Genomic DNA, 18469 nt, shown 5'->3' on the forward strand with positions numbered 1-18469 from the left:
GCATGTTAGAAAAGTAAAGTTCAGTAACATATAATGTTGGTCTTATTGCTTACTTTTATTATTTATTTTATTATTTTCTATTACGTGGTGTTAAGGTCTAACTGTACATTAAGCATTCTTATAATACAGTTGAGTAGAACAAAAAACATACCTTTGAGTCCCCACCACCCAGTACATTAACCATGACCTCCATGACAGTTTCATGCATGCCCAGAGCTCGCATCAAGTTTGGGTGCTGGTAGAAAACTTTGTTACTCATGATGTTCCTGAGGAAAACAAACAAAAAAAATTGACGTATATGCAATTATAAAAGAATTCACTTTAAGGAATTAAGAATCAATCAATATATCAACCCGATGCTTTGAATCATGAGCCTCTCCTCTTCTGGACCCATCTGGACAATAAGCAGAGAGCGGATCTGGCCCAAGCACTCCAGCAGGTCCATGGTGTCGTGAATTGACACTGCGTTGATGGTGTAGGCCTTGGGAAGGGCGCGCATGAGCTCACCCAGCCCATCGTACTGCCTGTGAAGGAGGCTGAACATCATACGCACTAGCTCAGGGTTCTGGATAAATGACTCCTGGGCCCAGTGGATCATAGTGTGGGAAATCAGCTCCTGCAATGTGCCTGGTAAATAGAGTACAAAGAGTTAAGCAATAGTATAACAAAAGATGCTATGTACTGTAACAAACTGATTATAAGGGTTGGTGATATGTATGGAGTGGGGGTACATATATGGGCTGGCAAAAAACTGAAATGGTAAATTCTACATAACATGCAAAAGATGAGAGGCTCACTTGGTTTTTTATCTTCCTGTGGCTCAGGCTCGACCTCTACCTTCCTCTCACGGAATTTTTTCACCTTTTCCAACAAACGGAGCAGTCGTCCACGAACAGAATTATCCACTTCTTCCTCTTGTTCTTCTTCTTCAATATGAACACCTGAGGTTTTAAACACGATACTGTAACTTCTACTAAAAGCTGCAATCTGCACTGCTAATTCTAAATGCTGATTTCACAAGACTTAATACTGTTGTTGAAGACTTACCACAGTGTACCAGCAGAGCGTTGTGAAAAAGTAGCATAGATTCACGGACTTCATCAGGAACAGGGCATTCTTCATCCTCAGCGCAGTTCTTGAAGTTCATGAGCATGTTGACCTACACAACAGCAAGTATGGTAATTTTAATTTCAAACACCGTTTGTGTATTTTAGAATGGACATTATCTTTAACTTAACAATTCTTAATACAATTAAACAATCAAAAAAATTTGGTCTTTGTGTGTATTTGTCTTGGTGTACCTGCTCCTGTGGTGGGGAGCGAAATTCACGGGTCTTGCGGGCGGTCTCGGCTGCACTCATGGTGAAGGCCATCATAAGTTCATTGTAGCGCTGCCTTTGGTTGGACTGTATCTGGCTGACAAACTGGTCTGAAAAGGCAGTGATGGCCTCCACTCTGTGACGTAGCTCACAGTCACAAAAATATTGCAGCAGAGTACACATCTAAAAGGACAAAAGCAAAGTGAATCACTGATACTACACTAACAGTATCACTGGAAATAATAGATTTCTTTGTATATTCCAGATCAGTCATACCTGCAATTTGACAGACTCTGGTAGCTTCATCTGGAAAAGTCCTTGCTCAAGATTATCTTCTTTATTTTCGCCACCTGTTTCCACAAGTTTCTCCTTCTCCGTTTCCTCCGCTCCTTTCTCACCATTTACTTGCTCTGTCTCCTTCACCGTTTCTTCATGTAGCATTAAGGCTTCTGTGTTCTCCAATTCTTCCTCTATTTCTTCCTCTTCCTCCTGCTCCTCTTCTTCACCTAAGCCATCGTCCTCATATTCCTCTTCTTCTTCCCCCCCAACTTCCTGCTCTTCTTCCTTCACCGCTCCTGCATTTGGGGGTGCTTTTTGTTCGTTCTCTTCCTTCAAATTGGCATTCTCCTCAGCAGGCTCCTCCGCTTTCTTGCCACTGAAGACGGTGGGCTCGAGCATCTTCAGAATGTGTGTGACATCTTCATCATCAAACACACCCATAATGAGGAGGGTACTGATGAGCTTCAGGATTGGGACAAAATGAAACTCAACACTGCCTCCCACAGGGTCTCTCATGGCTTGACCTCCATCTTGCACAGCCTCAGTCAGCATGTTCAGGGCCTTGGTCTTTAGCACCTGGAAATACAAGCAAACTTATGGTTATTAGTGACTCAAGAGTTCCCTAAAATGCCTAAAACCTGTTCAACCTCACCTGTAAGGGGATGACTGGACTCAGCGTGTAGATGTCTGGATCTGTTCCCACAAACCCAACGGAGGAGAAATGGAGTTTGGGACGCAGACATGTGGTGAGGCCAACCCCGGGTAAAGCATGAGATCTTTCAATGTACAGAGTGATGCTGCGTGTTTCGTCCGTCATTGGAACTATGAATTCCTTGTTGGTTCCCAGCCGGTTCCTCTTGGCAGACTCCAGGTGCATGCTGATGAGCAGGTCATAGAAGCCGCTCCTCATTGGTCCAGGTAGGTAGGTGTTCTCTATTGCGTAGAAGAGCTGGGATTCATCCACATGGCTGCACAGAGCGTGAGCCACACGGTTGTTTCCCAAAGCACACACTGAACCATACAGCTTCAGAGTATGATAGTGGAACTTCAGCAGGTCCATACGTTCAGACAGCTCCAGGATGTCAATACACCTAGAGGATGCAAAGGGGTTAATTTTGCAGGGAAAAAACCAACACATCATTGTAACTTCTAACAACACAACAGATAAATGCATAGTGATGAGGCTCGGACCTGTTCTCCTCTGGGATATGGAGAGCCATCATTGTAAGTGGCTCCTGACACTGCACCACCCAGCCTAGTCTCTCACTAATACGGCCTGTCTCTGGAGCCAGGAAGTGGTTTGGCATGCGGCTCCAGATGACTGGGGTTAACATCTGGACATCAAGTCTAGGAGGGCACTGGGGGACAGGGTTCTTGCGTTCACTCCGGAACATGGCGGCTGAGATTGGCATAATGTTCTAGCAAGACAAGCAAAAGAAGACAAATTATGTATTGGACAAAACAGTTACATAAAAAAGTTAGTCATGTGTAATTTTAGTCTCGATTTGAGGACCAGTGCAGACCGAGTGATTCACCTTGAGCTTGCCTAGTTCAAACTGAATCATATTCTGACTGGAAGGAAGGACAAAGACAGCTGGGAACAGTTTTGTGTTGGGCTCCACCTGCATGAAGGGAACATAATATGATTGCATTATATAATGAATTTATGAGGAACTGTATAAACAACAGATTGAAGCTTATCTGACCTGGTAAAATGTGTTGATCTCTTTTCCATTAGCAGTGAAAGTCATGAGTCCTGTGTCCAAATCAATAAGACAGCCGATCACATAATCCTCTTGACTGACTCGGGTCTGCTGGGAGCTGCTGAACTCCCCTCCCCATACCATGTAGCAGTTACTGCGTTTCATACTGAAGAAGACAGAAAAAAGAAAAACAATTTATTTAATGACTTTTGTTTTCTGTCTACAAGAGTCAAGTCAAATTTTGATATAAATAAATTTGACAAGAGTAACATACCTGTCATGAATGTTGCCTTTATCATCACCTACAGTGACTGTTACATTTCTCACTTTGTTCATGTCAAAATGATGGTCATACTGGTGATAGTCAGGCGTGATCCAGCCCACCCACACGCATCCGGGCTCCTGCCCCGCAAACACTCGAACAGAATAATAGTACTGGTAAAGGAAGGAGGTGGGAAATAAACATTAGTACAGTTTCAAGTGAAGATGACTTAACATGTTCAATATAAAAACATTTAATAAAACACTGTTATTGTATCTACAATTAACAATATAAGCACAACTGAGCAAATTGTGCATGAATTAATAGTCATACTGTGGTGGTGTTAAGGATGATATCGACATCATCCCTGTCATCTGGTACCACATCTTCCATCAAACGGGGCATGGTGGGAACAACAGGGGGTGGAGTTATTAATGCAGCCTTCTTAGCCTTAAATAGGAATCTGTAAATAACAGCAGCAATTAGTATACATTACCATAGATGAAAATGTAAACACAGTATCCCTGCTGTAGCCTCATCAAACCCCACACACTCCTTCTCAAGTAACTCTACATGAATCTATACAGACCCTTTCTTTTTGCTTTTCTCAGTTGAGGCATCCTTCTCATTCTCTCCATTTTTAAGGGCAGGAATCTCTTTAGGCACAGAGGGTTCTTTCTTCTCCTCCTCCTGCTCTTTGCGAGTAGCTGACTTCTTAAGTATTTCAAAGTCAGAGTCTGGGTCCACCTCTAGCACATCATCTTCAGGGATGGTCATGGCACGAGTGAGAAGGGTGGTCCCTGCTCGGACTTTGAAGGTCTCATGAAACTCAACTGGCATGCTGAGTCTAAAGAACAGCAGATCCGTGTTGGCGTTCTGAGATCCGAATGTCTTGTGGGTCACTTTGAGACAAGGGGCAGTTTCCACAGTCCCATCAACACGGGACACCTAAAACATAAATGAAAGGGGGCCAGGTGGTGATCTAGAGAATATTATTCATATTGGGAACTAAATCAAAACTCTGCAAGAAATAATGCACAATACCTCTATGTGAGGATGTTCATTAGGCACAATGATGAACTGGGGAAGGCTCTTGCTGAACCACATGGTAATGTCTCTTTTCATGTTGATAGCAAAGGGCTCAAATCCCTCCTGCAGACCACAGATGGTAAAGTAGCGAAGACTGCTGACGTTCTGACCCAAGTTGATCCTGCCGACTTGGGACAGGCCCAGACTGCACACAGGTATGAAGCCTAGTGATGTTTGATACAGGCATGAACATGCATCAGAAACACAAATCCACATATGCTAATATCCAATGTCTCTGCCTAAAAATATTTTCTAACGGTAACTGTACGTACCCTCTCCTATCTCGATATCCTTAAAGGCCATCTCCGAGCCAGAGTCACTGATCAACATTTCTCCATTGAGTGTAAACATGATGTTCATCTCTGTGAGGTCAATCATACAACCCACCACATCACCAGATTGCCACTGACGACCAAATGGCTCATTTCCAACATGCCAACGTTGGGCCTGAAAAAAAAGAGTACATTTTAGAGTTTTGTATTATAGAGGCTTTGGAGTCCTTCATAACCAAGGTCTAACTCACACCTTGAAGCCATTGAAGACATAGGCCAACTCATCTCCACCAAGTTCCATGTCTGCACGAACACTGGGCCTGGCCCAGCCCACTCTCATCTCCCCGACTGTCACAGCCTCAAACTCGAAGTACCACTTTCCCTGTGTAACAACATAAGATTTCTCTGCTCTGAACACTCTGATCTTATCTCCACGGGAGCTGCCTGGTCCATCCCCACCTACAAAAACAAAAACACAGTAATGGACACTTAATAGAAAAGCTTGTAGATTCCATAAATGCCTGTTGCATTAAAGGTCCAGTGTGTAGGATTTAGTGGCATCTAGCGGGGTAGGTGCACATCGCATCTCCCTCGCTTAACCCTCCCCTTCCAAGTGCAAATGAGAAACTACGATGGCCACAAAACACGCAACAATGCGAACGCTCCAATGTAAAGGCACTGTTTGTTTTTTCCCTTTTGGACTACTGCAGAAACATGGCAGCTCAACATGGCGGACTCCACGGAAGGTGACCCGTGGCGTCTGTAGATATAAAAGGCTCATCTGAGGTGACAAAAACATGACAAATCCTATATTCAGGTGATTATACACATTGATTAAAACATAGTATGAATATTATATTCAGTTTCTGTCAATAGATCCTTTCACACTGGACCTTTAATAACAAATCCTAAAAACATTAACAATAAACAAAATATGCCTGCCATCCTGCTTGTAGACAAGCGGTGCAAACTTACTGCTCTCCTGGTCAGGTGGTTCTATGTTGTAACCATATCCAATGAGAGTGCGAACAGCTGCACAAACTGTGTCTCTGTTGGTCTTTTTAGTCTTTTCATCCAGGAGGTTGTAAGGAACCAGACGGGGATTGCGCTTGTTCATTATATCCTATAAACGAAAATAATATCAAACATGAAAATTTAATAAAATAAACGTATGGAAAAAAACAAATTAATGCAGAGTGTACCCATTGAAATATCGACACATACTTATTATTGTCATTATCACTATCGTAGGGACCTCTCCATAAAAAGAATGGTCATACCTGCACAATACTGTATGTCCAGCCCTGGCGAACCCGGTCTCTTGCCCACACGTTGTGTCCGTTTTCTGCCAGTCTCTCCACTAAAGTGTTCTGATTAGGTGTCAGCTTGACATGGTTGAGGTCCAGAGGGGCTGGCTTATATCCGTTACTCTGCATGTAACTAACAAACAATACTTTGTGATCAGAACTGGTCCTGGAGAGCCTTTAGGCCATTATCAGTGTACATGATAAAAGAGAAGCAATGTCACAAAATGAGTCAAAATAAATGAAATGCCTTGCAGCTCACGTTTTGGGGAGTTTGGTCCTCTTCAGATTCTCCTCTGCTTTCTCATCTCCCATCCCCACATGACAGCCTAGTGCCAGCAGAGTCCTTTGAAATGAGTCACACAAGGAATTAGAAATACACAGAGAGGAAAGCACAGTGCTGCTAATTAAACTAAGGCACCAACTTACTTGAGTGTCTCCCCTGACATTGCTAAATTGTAGTTCTTCTCTGGTTCAGGCAGACTCTGGAAATCTACCAGACATGGGTGCAGCTTCTTGTTGTCGTCTCGAAACTTGACATTCATTTTAAGAAACAATGTGCAAAGATTTTTTAAGGAAATTGTTTGTGTACACAACAACATTTTCTATGAGAAAGATGACCAACACTGAAAACACTCACTGCTCCGTAGGTCCACCCTTGTTCAATGCGAGTAACAGCCCACAGCTCATGGCTATTTTCTGCAAGCTTCTCTCGAATGCGCTCCAAATGAGGAGGAAGTACAATCTGAAAGAATAATAAATTCAGTGCAATGGAAAAGATGAAGAAGAAGATGAAATAGAGAAAGATTTTACCTGTATAGTGTCCACAGGGCAAGGAGTGAAGGCTGTATGTGAGAGGGACTGAGTTGGACCCAACAGGTTGCGGACGCCATCGAAATCATGCTTATACTCCTTGATGGGCTCAATCCGCAAACGGTCCCTGGGCAGCACTGCTTCATAGCATGGAGCATAGCCTGGAGGTGGAAGGAACTTAAAATCCCCATGACGCCCTCCGAGAAGAAATCGCAACCTTGTAGGAAACATGGAAAATTATATTATGTCATACCTGTACTGCACTTATAAAAGAAAAAATAAAATTCGTCATACTTCATTTCATAATTATGATTTAAAATGTCCTACGTAATGCCTGCAGAGAAGCTGACAACAGGGAAGAACAGGCCGTCCAGGTTGAAGTTCTCAAACATGCCCTGAACAGGATGTCCATTGATACGGAAGGAAATACTGGGCACGCTTAGATCCAAACAGCAGCTGACCACGTCCTCCGCTGCCAGCATGTGCTGATTGGGTGTGGCAACGTGACGCGGAACACGTCCTGTGGGTACACAGAGCAAATGCACTCATGTTTGTCAATATACAAATTTATCTGTGTAACTTGTAGGCATCATGAAGAAAAACATGTTGTGGTGTAAGCATAAAAGCACAAGATCAAATTTGGTAAAAGGGTTGGATAAGATATAGATAAATGTTTAAAATAAAGGTAATACATGTATATGTTCTTGGAAATAATCATCCTAATCTGATGGTGCAGGTGCATGCAAAAGACTACTTCTAAGTCAAACCATGTTTACTTTACCTGACCAGAGGTGAAGCCCATCAAAACCATAGGAGTAGAGGTCATCCCCGACACCGTTACCCCCCCAGCCTTCCCCTCCCCCTGGGTAAGGACTGTAACCCTCCGTCAGAGCCCAACCCACACGCAGGTGATATGGCTGGGCTGTAAGGAACGGCTCCACGTTGTCCACCATCACCTCAAAATACCACTTCTTGTACTGAGTGGATCCTTCACAAGTTCCAAGGAAAATGTTGGGTCTCATGCTAAAGGAGGATTACAAAACAAATACATAAGTCAGACCAGATTTTTTATCAGCTCAGAAGACATAGCAAACTACAAACTGACCCACCTGGTAACATAATTGATAATGTTGGTTTGAAGTAGGAGGTCACGACCTGGAAGCAGATTCTCTGTGATGAGATTCTGATTTGACCTTACAGCCACCCCGTTACACACACACAGAGAGCAGAGCACATCCAAGACCTGACAAAAAAAGGTAAACAAACAAGACAAATAAAGAATACATGAACTGCAATCAAGAGACATGGTTTTTCCAACAAGGTTTTTCCAACATGCTCAGCAAGCAGTGTTACATGTTCCTGACCTTATGATTGCGTCCATGCTTATCCAGCAGAGAGATGATTGATTTGATGTGATTCTCCTGGATAATATTCAGCACCTCTGGACTCTCAATCAAAACACAATACAACACCTCCAGGATTCCTGTCATAAAAATGTGACAGTATATAAAAATATTATACCAATACCAATGTTTATGTGGTAGGGTGGACAAGCACAATGGAATATTCTTTTAAATTATGGAATATTGTAATGTTCTTGTTATTTTGATCCCAATGTATGCAGTTTTTATTTCTTCTGTATGTCTTAGATACCTGAAGATGCTTCCAAACGATCCAATTTACTGACCAGCCAGTCAAGGTTATCACAAAACAGGGCACAATTGGCACGATTACCTCTGATCAAAGAAGCTTCACAAAAGAAGAGAAGCAGAAAAGATTGTTCATGTATTACATTCAAAAACAAGAAGGTGGCTAGATATGAGGAACATAAATTACTAATCTAGAATCACTGTGAATGCATAGAACAAATCACCAAGTGGGCATACCTAGCAATTCATACAGTAAATTTACTATCTCCTTCCATGACTCTGCAGCTTCTTCCCCAGCATACTCTGAGAAGTGGGCTGCTGTGTTGTAGACATTGAGCCGATCAACACAGTCCAGAACATGAGTAATCATTCCCTGTTAAAAACAATAAAAACGTATACACAACTGAAATAAAAAAAATATGAAAAAACAGGATTTACATCCAAACATACAACTGTTATACAATTTCAAGAATAGTCATTCCTCAGTAGGTAAACCAACCTCTTCCTGGAAGAGGTTCTGTCTGTTCTTGAGGGACCGAAGCTTGAACTGTTTGTCCTCATGTTCCAGCTCCTCCTCGGGGGGTCGGAAGTAGAAAATGAGGTCCTGCAGGGAGAGCACCACTGTGTCCATGGGCAGGGATGGGGGGTTGGCAGATTTGTTTTTCCCACTCAGAGCATCTAGACCTCTGGAAACAAGAAAAGAACGTGATGAGAATACCACAGCAAATGTGCTGTATCTGAAAAGCCAAAACATAGCTATTAGCAAAGATTTAAATCAAATATAACTGAGGAGTGCTACTTGATGAACTGGTTGAAGAGGCCTGTTGTGCTGTAAATCATTCTGGCGGCTTGGGACTCTTCGGTCTGAGATCGAGCCACTGTGAGTGCATCATCCATGTGACCTTCTTTATGGAGTATGGCCTAAGAATTGAACACAGGTGATCTTAACACTCATACAAACATGTTGGCTTAAACGTCTTTGAGTAGTTATTGTTGCTCCAACTTGTGATTTATATTTTGTTTTACCTTTCTCTTCAGAGGTCCGAGACGAGCAGATTTGGCATCAACAGCAGCATATGTAAGCCACAGGCCAGATGAAGTATGCTGTACAAAGCACATGGACTCTCCATACTTAATCTCAGGCGTGCCCATGCCTTCCACATCTCGCTTCTGGGCCACTTCAATTTTCTCCTGTAGTTTAAATAACACATGTGCTCTTCATCAACATGGGTAAGAATCTCTATACTGCACAGGGATGTCTCAAACGCAATTCTGGCACCGCTGAATTTGTAAGACAATGACCTTTGATATTCTGAAGCAGAAAGCTGACATCTTAGAATTTGCCTTCTCCGCATCCACCAACAGCAGTCCTTTCTCCTCATCCAAATATAGGTATCTGCCTGTTGTTATGTGACGTATCCGGAAAGACTGGCCCCATTTAATGTGCCCTCCGCTCCAACTACCAACATGAATGAATGAGTAAAGTCACAAATAATAACAATAATAATAATAATAACTTGCAGTAAATGATTGTAATACACATGTTGTTAAATTCAAGGAATCATGACGCTCACGCAATACGCAGTGGTTCAAGTCTCCATAAGGATCGAGCATGACTGCATACAGCCCCTCCTTCATAATGAGCAACTCTGAAAAAATCAAACAATAACACACCAGTCAATGATGTGTAACATGTATCAGGTTGACAAATTACCACATTCCAGGTAGCCAGTGTATTAAGTTTATGTCCTTGTTGGTGTGTTCAAGGACCCTAGAATGCTACGATAGGGGATGCACCAATTGGAAATTGAAAATTGATACTGATGGTTTTTTTGTTGTTATATATTCACTTCTTTGTGACAGAGAAACAATAAAAATCTACCAAGATTAGCCTTTTGCCTCGTTGCAGTTCAGTCTATTTCTCTTCTCATCCAAGATGTGAGACACAGAGCTGAACAGCCACTCACACTGTGCTTGGTATTTGCATGCAATTTGTGCCAGTGCTGGAAAACGGAGGTGATTATTTCTGCAATATCTGAGTTGGAAATAAGCAACACAGCATTTAGCCAGTGTAAAACTGATGCGACACAACAGATATACACGGCCACTGACATCGATGAATGCCTTCTTATTATGTCATGCCAACATGGCGAATATTGGCCGATACCGACGTACGGCCGAAATATTGGTGCTTCCCTAATTTACCACCAATGCTGCCAAAAAATCTAACCAAGCAGAAAAAACATTTTATGATAAAGGGCTGTCCTATCAATTAAAAACTTAGTCAGGTGTGGAAGAGCTTTGAAGACAACCCCTACATCACCATGCATCATGAAACACGCAAAAACTAGAGGCATGTTTTATAATCTAGGAAAAATACCAAAAACACATATGGTATGCTTTGGAAGGGACAGGAATGAAAGATATTGATCACCTGCGTTGGTCGTCCCCTTGGTCAGCTCCTGGGATTGCCAAGCACTCGTCCATGTGACCATGGAACAGCCTGAGCACATACCCCCCGGTCAGAAAACCTAGAGAAAAAGGTATTTTCTTATATTGCTAAAAGGGAGTGGACAGGTTTTTGGACAAAAAATGCTTTTAGCAACAACATAATTACAGACCTTCAGCTAGCTCACATCCAGACATCACAGGTGTCATTGTCCACAGTGTTTGCATGAAGGAGGCATCTACCATCAAGTCTCCACTGGCATAGGAAAGATGCTGAAAATAGCGCAGGTGGTAAAATTGGTAAGATTAACTTACAACAAATTGTCAGTTAAGGTGCAACTTAATAAAATCATGGTTACCAGGTATCGCTCTGAAGAAACACTGACAAGAATGAGGTCATCTCCCACCCTGACCTTCTCGCCTTCAGACCTTTGCTTGGAGGCTGGATGGATGGTCCACCAGCAGGCCTCACCTGTGACAGACAAACAGATTTAGAATACAAAAATCTACATGAGTCACATAATGTGAAGTGAGGTTCATAGCTACCTGTGGAGTCTTCCTGCAAGCCCACATCAAAAGCCAATTTGTCTGTCAGTGAGCGTGAAGTAGTCAAACAGCTCAGGTACTGCAGCATAAAGAGAGGGAAAACAAGTTAGTGTTTAGTGACATGGACTTCCGACGATTTGGATAATTGACAATAGATTGTATATAAGATTGTATATAATCATAACTTGTGATTGTGGGGAAACCTGCTGATTAGAGGAGAGGACAGGATAGAGCATCAGTAGCCTTATATTTGATTGTAAATGTGCTCACCATGCTGGAGTGAGTGTGTTTCAGGAGGATGGCATGTCCGTACAGCAGGGTTCGGTGACCCCCACCTTGTGACGACTGGGAAAAGGAGGTAGAGGCAGACTCAATTAAAGGCACAAAGGATGAAGCAGTGGACAGAAATGTACAGTGACAGTAAAGAATGAGCAAACATACCCATTTGTCCAAATCGACAGCCTATGGTTGGCAGATGGGAGAGTGAAGGAGCATGTGGCATTGAGTCAGAAAAGAAACAAAGTGAGTTTCAGTCGTTAAATGAACAATACAATGCATTTACATCATTGGTAAACCCCATGTTAACCAAACGGCATTATTTTCCGCCTAACTATACCTTCCTAAGACCAGCCCCTTTTTGTTCTTAGCTCCAATAACAGTTGGGCAAGCCCCAGTCAGAACCTCCGTCTCCTTTCCTGTACTTAGATGTTGAAAAGACAACCAAATTTTTAAGATGGTTAAGTATATACTATATATATATATATATATATATATATATATATATATATATATATATAGTATATATACACATATATAGTCACATTAGCTAATGCTCGCAAAATGGCTAGTGAGCTAATGCTAACATTAGATAACTTTAAAAAATTGGTTATCTTTTCAACATAGACGAGTCCAACACATAGCATATCTAAATACAGGAAAAGAGAAAGAGTTTCCGCCGGCTACCAAGCGAGCACAACTGTTATTTACTGGAGGAACGAGTAAAAGAGGTGGGACCTTGGGTGTTCAATTGTGTCTTACCTCATCCACAGAAGAGTTGGACAACATCTCCTGTAATGCCCGCACAGACAGGGACTGCTCCAAAATGAAGCAGCAGATAGCAAGGTCTGGAGGGGCATTCTGAAACACAGGACAACCAGTAAAACCCAGTGAATAGGAGCAATTACAGTTCTCAAAGAAATTAGCTCAAAGGCATAAATAAGCATGGTGTCCTTTTGCTACCTGAGCATTGGAGGTGGTTTCAAGGAAACACAGACGATTCCCAAATCCTTCACATGACAGACACAGCTTGATCTGTTCCTTAAGGATGGATGCAGTGCACTGGAGCACGACCTGGTCATCCTACAAAGACAAAACAAGTCCAAAGTGAAGAAGGAGGGATTTTGGGGGCATTTTTGAAGGAAAACAGGGACAGAACAAGAAGGATTGACATGCAACAAAGATCCCCAACCAGAATTGTAGCTAGGATTTTAGATAACTCTTAGATAAACTTGTAGTCTTCAGCACAAAACAGCATCTATTACACTTCCCCCCTCTCTGGTGACACACAAGGCTTTGGACAACTTTTTTCACATATGCTCTACTGCAGTAGTCTCTATAAACATCCAACACTTGTGTAAACACTTGCGTAAAATCGGTAGAGTTCCCCTTTAATGAATTCTGCAAAGCTTATATTACATTGTGCCTCTTATATTTCATGGGTTAGCATATTAAACTTGCAATTCTTGACTCTTGATAGGTCAAATCCATACACAATATTTGCAAGGGGTGGCATTACAAGCTAAAATAATTTAGAGACGGCTTCGTATGAAAAAAGACAGATCAGGAAAACGACATTGTGGCCAACAGAAATAACAGAAATTTGGGACAACGCATACATAAAATAACCTGCAAAAACAGCTGCTTCCTTCCACAACCTTTCTTAACCTTTACTTGTTTTTGTCCAGTTAATGTACATTTCTTTGTGCCTGTCACTGGCACAGCTTTAATCTCTCCGCCTCTCTGGCTCCATGACACCAGCCACTCTCCACCCAACCCCCCCTCCCAGCTCTCTATTTTAGGCAGCTGCACCTGCTGTTCACACAGCTCATTCTGGAAACCAACAGATATTTAGGATTTGACGGCCAGGAAAAATAAAATTGGCCTACATTGCACTGACTCGATAATGCAATTAGTGGCTTGCTGACCAGAGGAATATTCAAAAATTCCCTTTGAATTACCTCGGCTCAAAACGTCATGCTCAGCTGTTTGTGTTTTTATCTGCAAATGCTTCTGATTCATTCATACCCTTATACCCGGGCACATGCCAGTAAGTAACAAATATCGTTTCAGTAAAAAGAGTTGTCTGTCTGTAAACTATCTATTTTGTAATTCTATTTCGTTTATGTCTTATTATAGTTTCTGGCAGCTGACTCTGCTAAATAAAATTCTGATATGTTTGAAGATTTGACCAACTCTTAGATATCAGATGATCTGATCTGATAAAATGAATGCAATACATTTTGGTACATAATGCCAAAATTGTAATATATAAGTAATGTTTCCTAATTTAAACAGAGGTATGTAGAAAGAAAGAATTTTGGTGTTAGCACTCTAATGCATAGTGGCATAAACAGGTTTCTGACATCCCAAAATTTTAAGTGTTAAATACAACGTTGAGGAAGGTGTGCAAAGTATTTTTTGGGGCTTTTATTGCCTTTATGATAGTGACAGCTGAAGACAGACAGGAAAGGGGGGCAGAGAGAGGGGATGACACGCAGGTCGGATTCAAACCCTGGGCCGCTGCAACAAGGACTCAGCCTCGGAACATGGGTCACCAGCTCTACCAACTGAGCTAACCAGGCACCCCCTCAGGATTTTTTGTAAGCCATATTCTTGTTGCTATTCTATAGAGCTTAAAAATTTGTTTAACGGGTCAGTTCACACCAAGACCAAAAATACATATTTTTTTACCTCTTGCCCGTAGTATTTTTTATCCATCTAGATTGTTTTGGTGTGAACTGCTGAGGTTTGGAGATGTCGAACGTAGAGATGTGTGCCTTCTCGCGAATATATTGGAACCAGATGGCAATTGGCTTGTGGTGCTCAAAGAAAAAATTGATTAAAAAACAGTAATGTCTCATTCCACAAATCATGACCTATGAACTATTTTATTTCTACGTATCACTGCTGGTTCCGTTATATTCCAGAGAAGGCAGACATTTTTATGATCAATATCTCCAAAACTCAGCAACTCACACCAAAACAATCTAGATAGATAAACAGCAGGTGAGAGGAAATATGTATAATTTTGATTTAGGGGTGAACTGTCCCTTTAAGACAATCTGTATTGTGCCTGTGTCACAGTTTGTGAGTTTGTAGTGTTGTAAAGGTGGTGCAGTTTCAAAAAATTTATCTCACACTGTTTGCACCTTAAAGACAAGTCCGCAAAATATCATAGACCATTGGACAAACTGACAATCCGACCACAGCATATGACAGACTTAAGGATAACGTTTCTGTCACGTTCTGTTTCTGAGTTACTGTGTGCACAAGAATGTGTCTACAGGCATGACACAGCAACAGACTGACAGACAGACTGACTGAAAGACAGATGTCACCATGACAACATGAGGCTTGGAGCTGAGCGTTTATCCAAAATAAAAAAAGAAGATTTGCCATTAAGAAATTTAAAACAACTTAACTTTTCAAAAATCTGATTAAATGTTTTGAAACCAGCATCTGATAATAAACATTGCTAGTACTACTTAAATAGTTCCCACATGGACTGAAGTAAGCAGGTGCTGAAATGGGCCAAGCTTTGAACCTGTTAATCCTCGTGCAGTAAATATAGAACTCAGCTGAGTTCAGGGTGAACATAAACAGGCCGAGAGTGACTTTATGACACATAGTTAACATATTTTACTTTAGTGCTGTGTTTCAGGCCATGAGACAATGACAACTGCAAACATGTGTTTTTTAGATTTATGTAGCTTCTAGATTCATGTGTAAAAGAAAAAAATTTGAATTTAAATGTGCTCATACAAGTATTAAGTAAAACCACTGCAGTCACACTTAAGGATGTACAACTTATAATCAAATGGCTACAAGGAACTTATAATGCAGTCTATACATAATCAGTATCTGGCCTACACTAACATAAGGGCTAGAGTTACCAGGGTCTAGAGAATCTCAAGTGAAACTATTTGGAACATCTACAATAGCTGAGTATCAACGCTGACTATCCAAATAGAGAGTGTTACATACAGTAGACTGCTTGCAAGGCCACAATGCCCTTCTGCAGGCTTTGACACAGAGATCTAAACAGGAAATCTGATAGCTAGATAGAAGAGGTGAGTAATACAGCAAAAATAAACTGATTTAAACAAAATATTTTAAAACGTAACATTATTACATCAATTAAAATAATTTAAGTAAAAAACATATATGTCAGGTAAATGAAATGAAACTTAAATCTTAAATTTAAATCTCCGTAAAAAATATATTCATATTTTAAAAATGCACACTGTAGTACAACAAAGACCTGAGAACAAAGTCGTGGTGGAGTCATCCAATACACCCATACTAAGTCTTGGTTCGGGACATGGTCATCAAGCACAGTATGCAAACAATTATTGCTTACAAATGGTTACATACAAGACTATCTCACAAACAGCAGAGAATGAGTAGACGACCTCTATCGATAACAGCAATTTATTTCCAAGAAATAACTAAATCAGTTCATATTACATGATATTTGGGTAAAAAAAGTCCCTAAATGACCCTTTTTCTAAAAAGTTAGTTATTTCTTATGAGATAAGGGACTAGTCTAAATTCTTAAATTAAAAAACAAACAAAAACAGGACCATATATTTAATTTGGAACAGCATCAAGCAACAACAAGAGGTTGGAGGACTGTGGTCTCCACCATGTCAACATTATTCTGTTGTAGATATTCAACCTACCAAAGCCAAAATAAACATCTACGTTCCCATAAAAGCACCAGGCATGATACAGTTGACTGCAGTCGTTCACACTACCATTCACTATCAATGAATTATTAGTTCCAGCATTTGTCATCAAATGAGTCTGGCTGCCTCCAGTCTTCCTTTAGGATGGATCTGTTTGAATTCACAAATCTAAACTAAAACACCTAAACTGAGCTCAGTCTTTTTTTAGTGGATTTTCACTTTAAAGATTCAACCCTGAGGTTTTTGGGTTTTTTTTTTAGGTCTGGGAAGCCATTGTGATCTTGAGCTTTGCCTCAGTCACAGGTGCAAAGTTCCGCTTAAAGCAAGAAACCCCAAATACAAACAGAAAACAAAGAAAATATTTAAGAAATATTCAATTGTCTTAATTGCCATCAAAGTAAATATGGTGATATCAGTGTCAAAATGTACTAAAATTACATTCATGTAACTTTATGTAATTGCTTTCTATGTGTTAACTATCATCTGCAGTTTTCTTCTCTGTGACAAAACAGTAACATATCAAGTAACCATTCGGATATAAATAGATAACAATGCCGACAAAACCAGCCACCTGTCCTTGTCTATCTGTGCTCAGGCTATGTAAAGATAGAACCCATCAAATAAATGCTTGTCTATTATCTATTATGAAGTTACAACTCAATAAACAAAGTGCTCATTATTGTACATTACTGACTAAGTTTAGTAATAGTTGTAAACTACTTGAGAAGAGGCAGACAGCATCACTTACCGTACGCAGGAACTGAATCTCTTCCTCTCCATCTGCACCTTCTGCCATCCTCCCAAGGCATTAAAGGCAAAACCTTGAGAGAAATGGGAAAATGTTTGTCTCTCAGCTCTGTAACTCCTGGTGCATGTATGCCCACCACCTAAGGCAAGACAATGTTGGTGAAGGCTTCTGAAGGGCACTGTGGGTCCTGCCTCTCTCTGGCAGTGCTATGAGGCAGAGGGATTGACTGTTCATTCTTGGTCATTACAGCATCATGAAGAGGTGGAGCAAGCTGAAAAGGCTGAACCAGCAGTTCAAATGGTTATGGGGTCTAGACCATTATTGTGCACTGTGTTGTTACATTATAAATGATTGTACTGAAGTAAGATTTTACATTTAAGCATGAACTACCATAGTGCCATAACAGGTGTGTTGGAAAAAGGGTCAGATTTCAATAACAGAGTGAGTTGGCAGTGTTTTCCCAGTGTGAAGCTTCAACCTTAGGACTATGATATGTATCATCTGCATGCTTTTTTAATTTAGTTTTTCCATTATTTGTTTTTATTATTCATTTAATCTATTGATTGGAACATTATTTCTTTAATTGTTTAACACAACTGTGAATTGTGATTGTACCAGGTTACAGGGGCTGGGGGACACCTGTATGATAAAATTAATATTAGGTTGTGTTGTTAACGTTTATCTGTGAACACAAAAAAAAACATAAAAAAAAACATTGTTTTACTTATGATTTTTGAATGGATATTTAAAGACAACACTATTGTATCTATTGTATTTATTAGTTATATTAAGGGTTATTAACTATTCATATGTTTAACGTTATATTCTTATTGCAAATACATTGCAATTTTAATTAGACTAAGCTAATAGCAATAAAAAAAAGCATAAAATGCAAATGTGTATGCATATCTAACAAGCATGAATGAAAAAAGTACGGCTAAGTAAGTTACTCAGCACTTATAAACATTTCATCTCTGGAAATACAGCCCACCTGTCGGGTGACGTAAAACAAGCGTAATGTAAAAAAAAATCAACTGCGTCTCCTAGCAACAGGGCTAGTTTAGCTGTAG

At 40.7% G+C, this 18469-nt stretch overlaps 1 protein-coding gene across 7 annotated transcripts in view; it reads right to left on the reverse strand.

Annotated features, from left to right (window-relative positions):
- The window catches only part of LOC127364044 (ryanodine receptor 1), a 48998-nt gene extending 30930 nt beyond the window's left edge, over window positions 1-18068 (reverse strand). For 5 of the 7 annotated variants that reach the window (XM_051401143.1, XM_051401145.1, XM_051401144.1 and 2 more), the window contains exons 1-42: window positions 17400-18067; window positions 12924-13043; window positions 12723-12821; window positions 12126-12146; window positions 11955-12029; window positions 11685-11763; window positions 11498-11610; window positions 11312-11411; window positions 11125-11221; window positions 10265-10339; window positions 9993-10149; window positions 9717-9881; window positions 9490-9611; window positions 9190-9376; window positions 8928-9063; window positions 8695-8790; window positions 8406-8524; window positions 8151-8284; window positions 7823-8064; window positions 7369-7561; window positions 7042-7258; window positions 6869-6973; window positions 6658-6761; window positions 6491-6574; window positions 6205-6364; window positions 5900-6047; window positions 5178-5383; window positions 4925-5099; window positions 4608-4816; window positions 4153-4511; window positions 3897-4026; window positions 3576-3736; window positions 3305-3467; window positions 3134-3220; window positions 2790-3016; window positions 2251-2689; window positions 1596-2174; window positions 1302-1502; window positions 1048-1159; window positions 798-941; window positions 354-627; window positions 152-266 (exon numbers count right to left, since the gene is read on the reverse strand). In XM_051401143.1, coding sequence (XP_051257103.1) covers window positions 152-266; window positions 354-627; window positions 798-941; window positions 1048-1159; window positions 1302-1502; window positions 1596-2174; window positions 2251-2689; window positions 2790-3016; window positions 3134-3220; window positions 3305-3467; window positions 3576-3736; window positions 3897-4026; window positions 4153-4511; window positions 4608-4816; window positions 4925-5099; window positions 5178-5383; window positions 5900-6047; window positions 6205-6364; window positions 6491-6574; window positions 6658-6761; window positions 6869-6973; window positions 7042-7258; window positions 7369-7561; window positions 7823-8064; window positions 8151-8284; window positions 8406-8524; window positions 8695-8790; window positions 8928-9063; window positions 9190-9376; window positions 9490-9611; window positions 9717-9881; window positions 9993-10149; window positions 10265-10339; window positions 11125-11221; window positions 11312-11411; window positions 11498-11610; window positions 11685-11763; window positions 11955-12029; window positions 12126-12146; window positions 12723-12821; window positions 12924-13043; window positions 17400-17447 — 6777 coding nt within the window. In that variant the 5' untranslated portion in view covers window positions 17448-18067. Of the gene's footprint in view, window positions 1-151; window positions 267-353; window positions 628-797; window positions 942-1047; window positions 1160-1301; window positions 1503-1595; window positions 2175-2250; window positions 2690-2789; window positions 3017-3133; window positions 3221-3304; window positions 3468-3575; window positions 3737-3896; window positions 4027-4152; window positions 4512-4607; window positions 4817-4924; window positions 5100-5177; window positions 5384-5899; window positions 6048-6204; window positions 6365-6490; window positions 6575-6657; window positions 6762-6868; window positions 6974-7041; window positions 7259-7368; window positions 7562-7822; window positions 8065-8150; window positions 8285-8405; window positions 8525-8694; window positions 8791-8927; window positions 9064-9189; window positions 9377-9489; window positions 9612-9716; window positions 9882-9992; window positions 10150-10264; window positions 10340-11124; window positions 11222-11311; window positions 11412-11497; window positions 11611-11684; window positions 11764-11954; window positions 12030-12125; window positions 12147-12722; window positions 12822-12923; window positions 13044-17399 lie in introns of all 7 variants that reach the window. The other 2 variants (XM_051401140.1, XM_051401139.1) reach the window with 1 other exon arrangement.
- Window positions 18069-18469: the final 401 nt, after the last annotated feature.

This window comes from Dicentrarchus labrax, unplaced genomic scaffold, assembly GCF_905237075.1.
Source record: "Dicentrarchus labrax unplaced genomic scaffold, dlabrax2021, whole genome shotgun sequence".
Taxonomy (NCBI): domain Eukaryota; kingdom Metazoa; phylum Chordata; class Actinopteri; family Moronidae; genus Dicentrarchus; species Dicentrarchus labrax.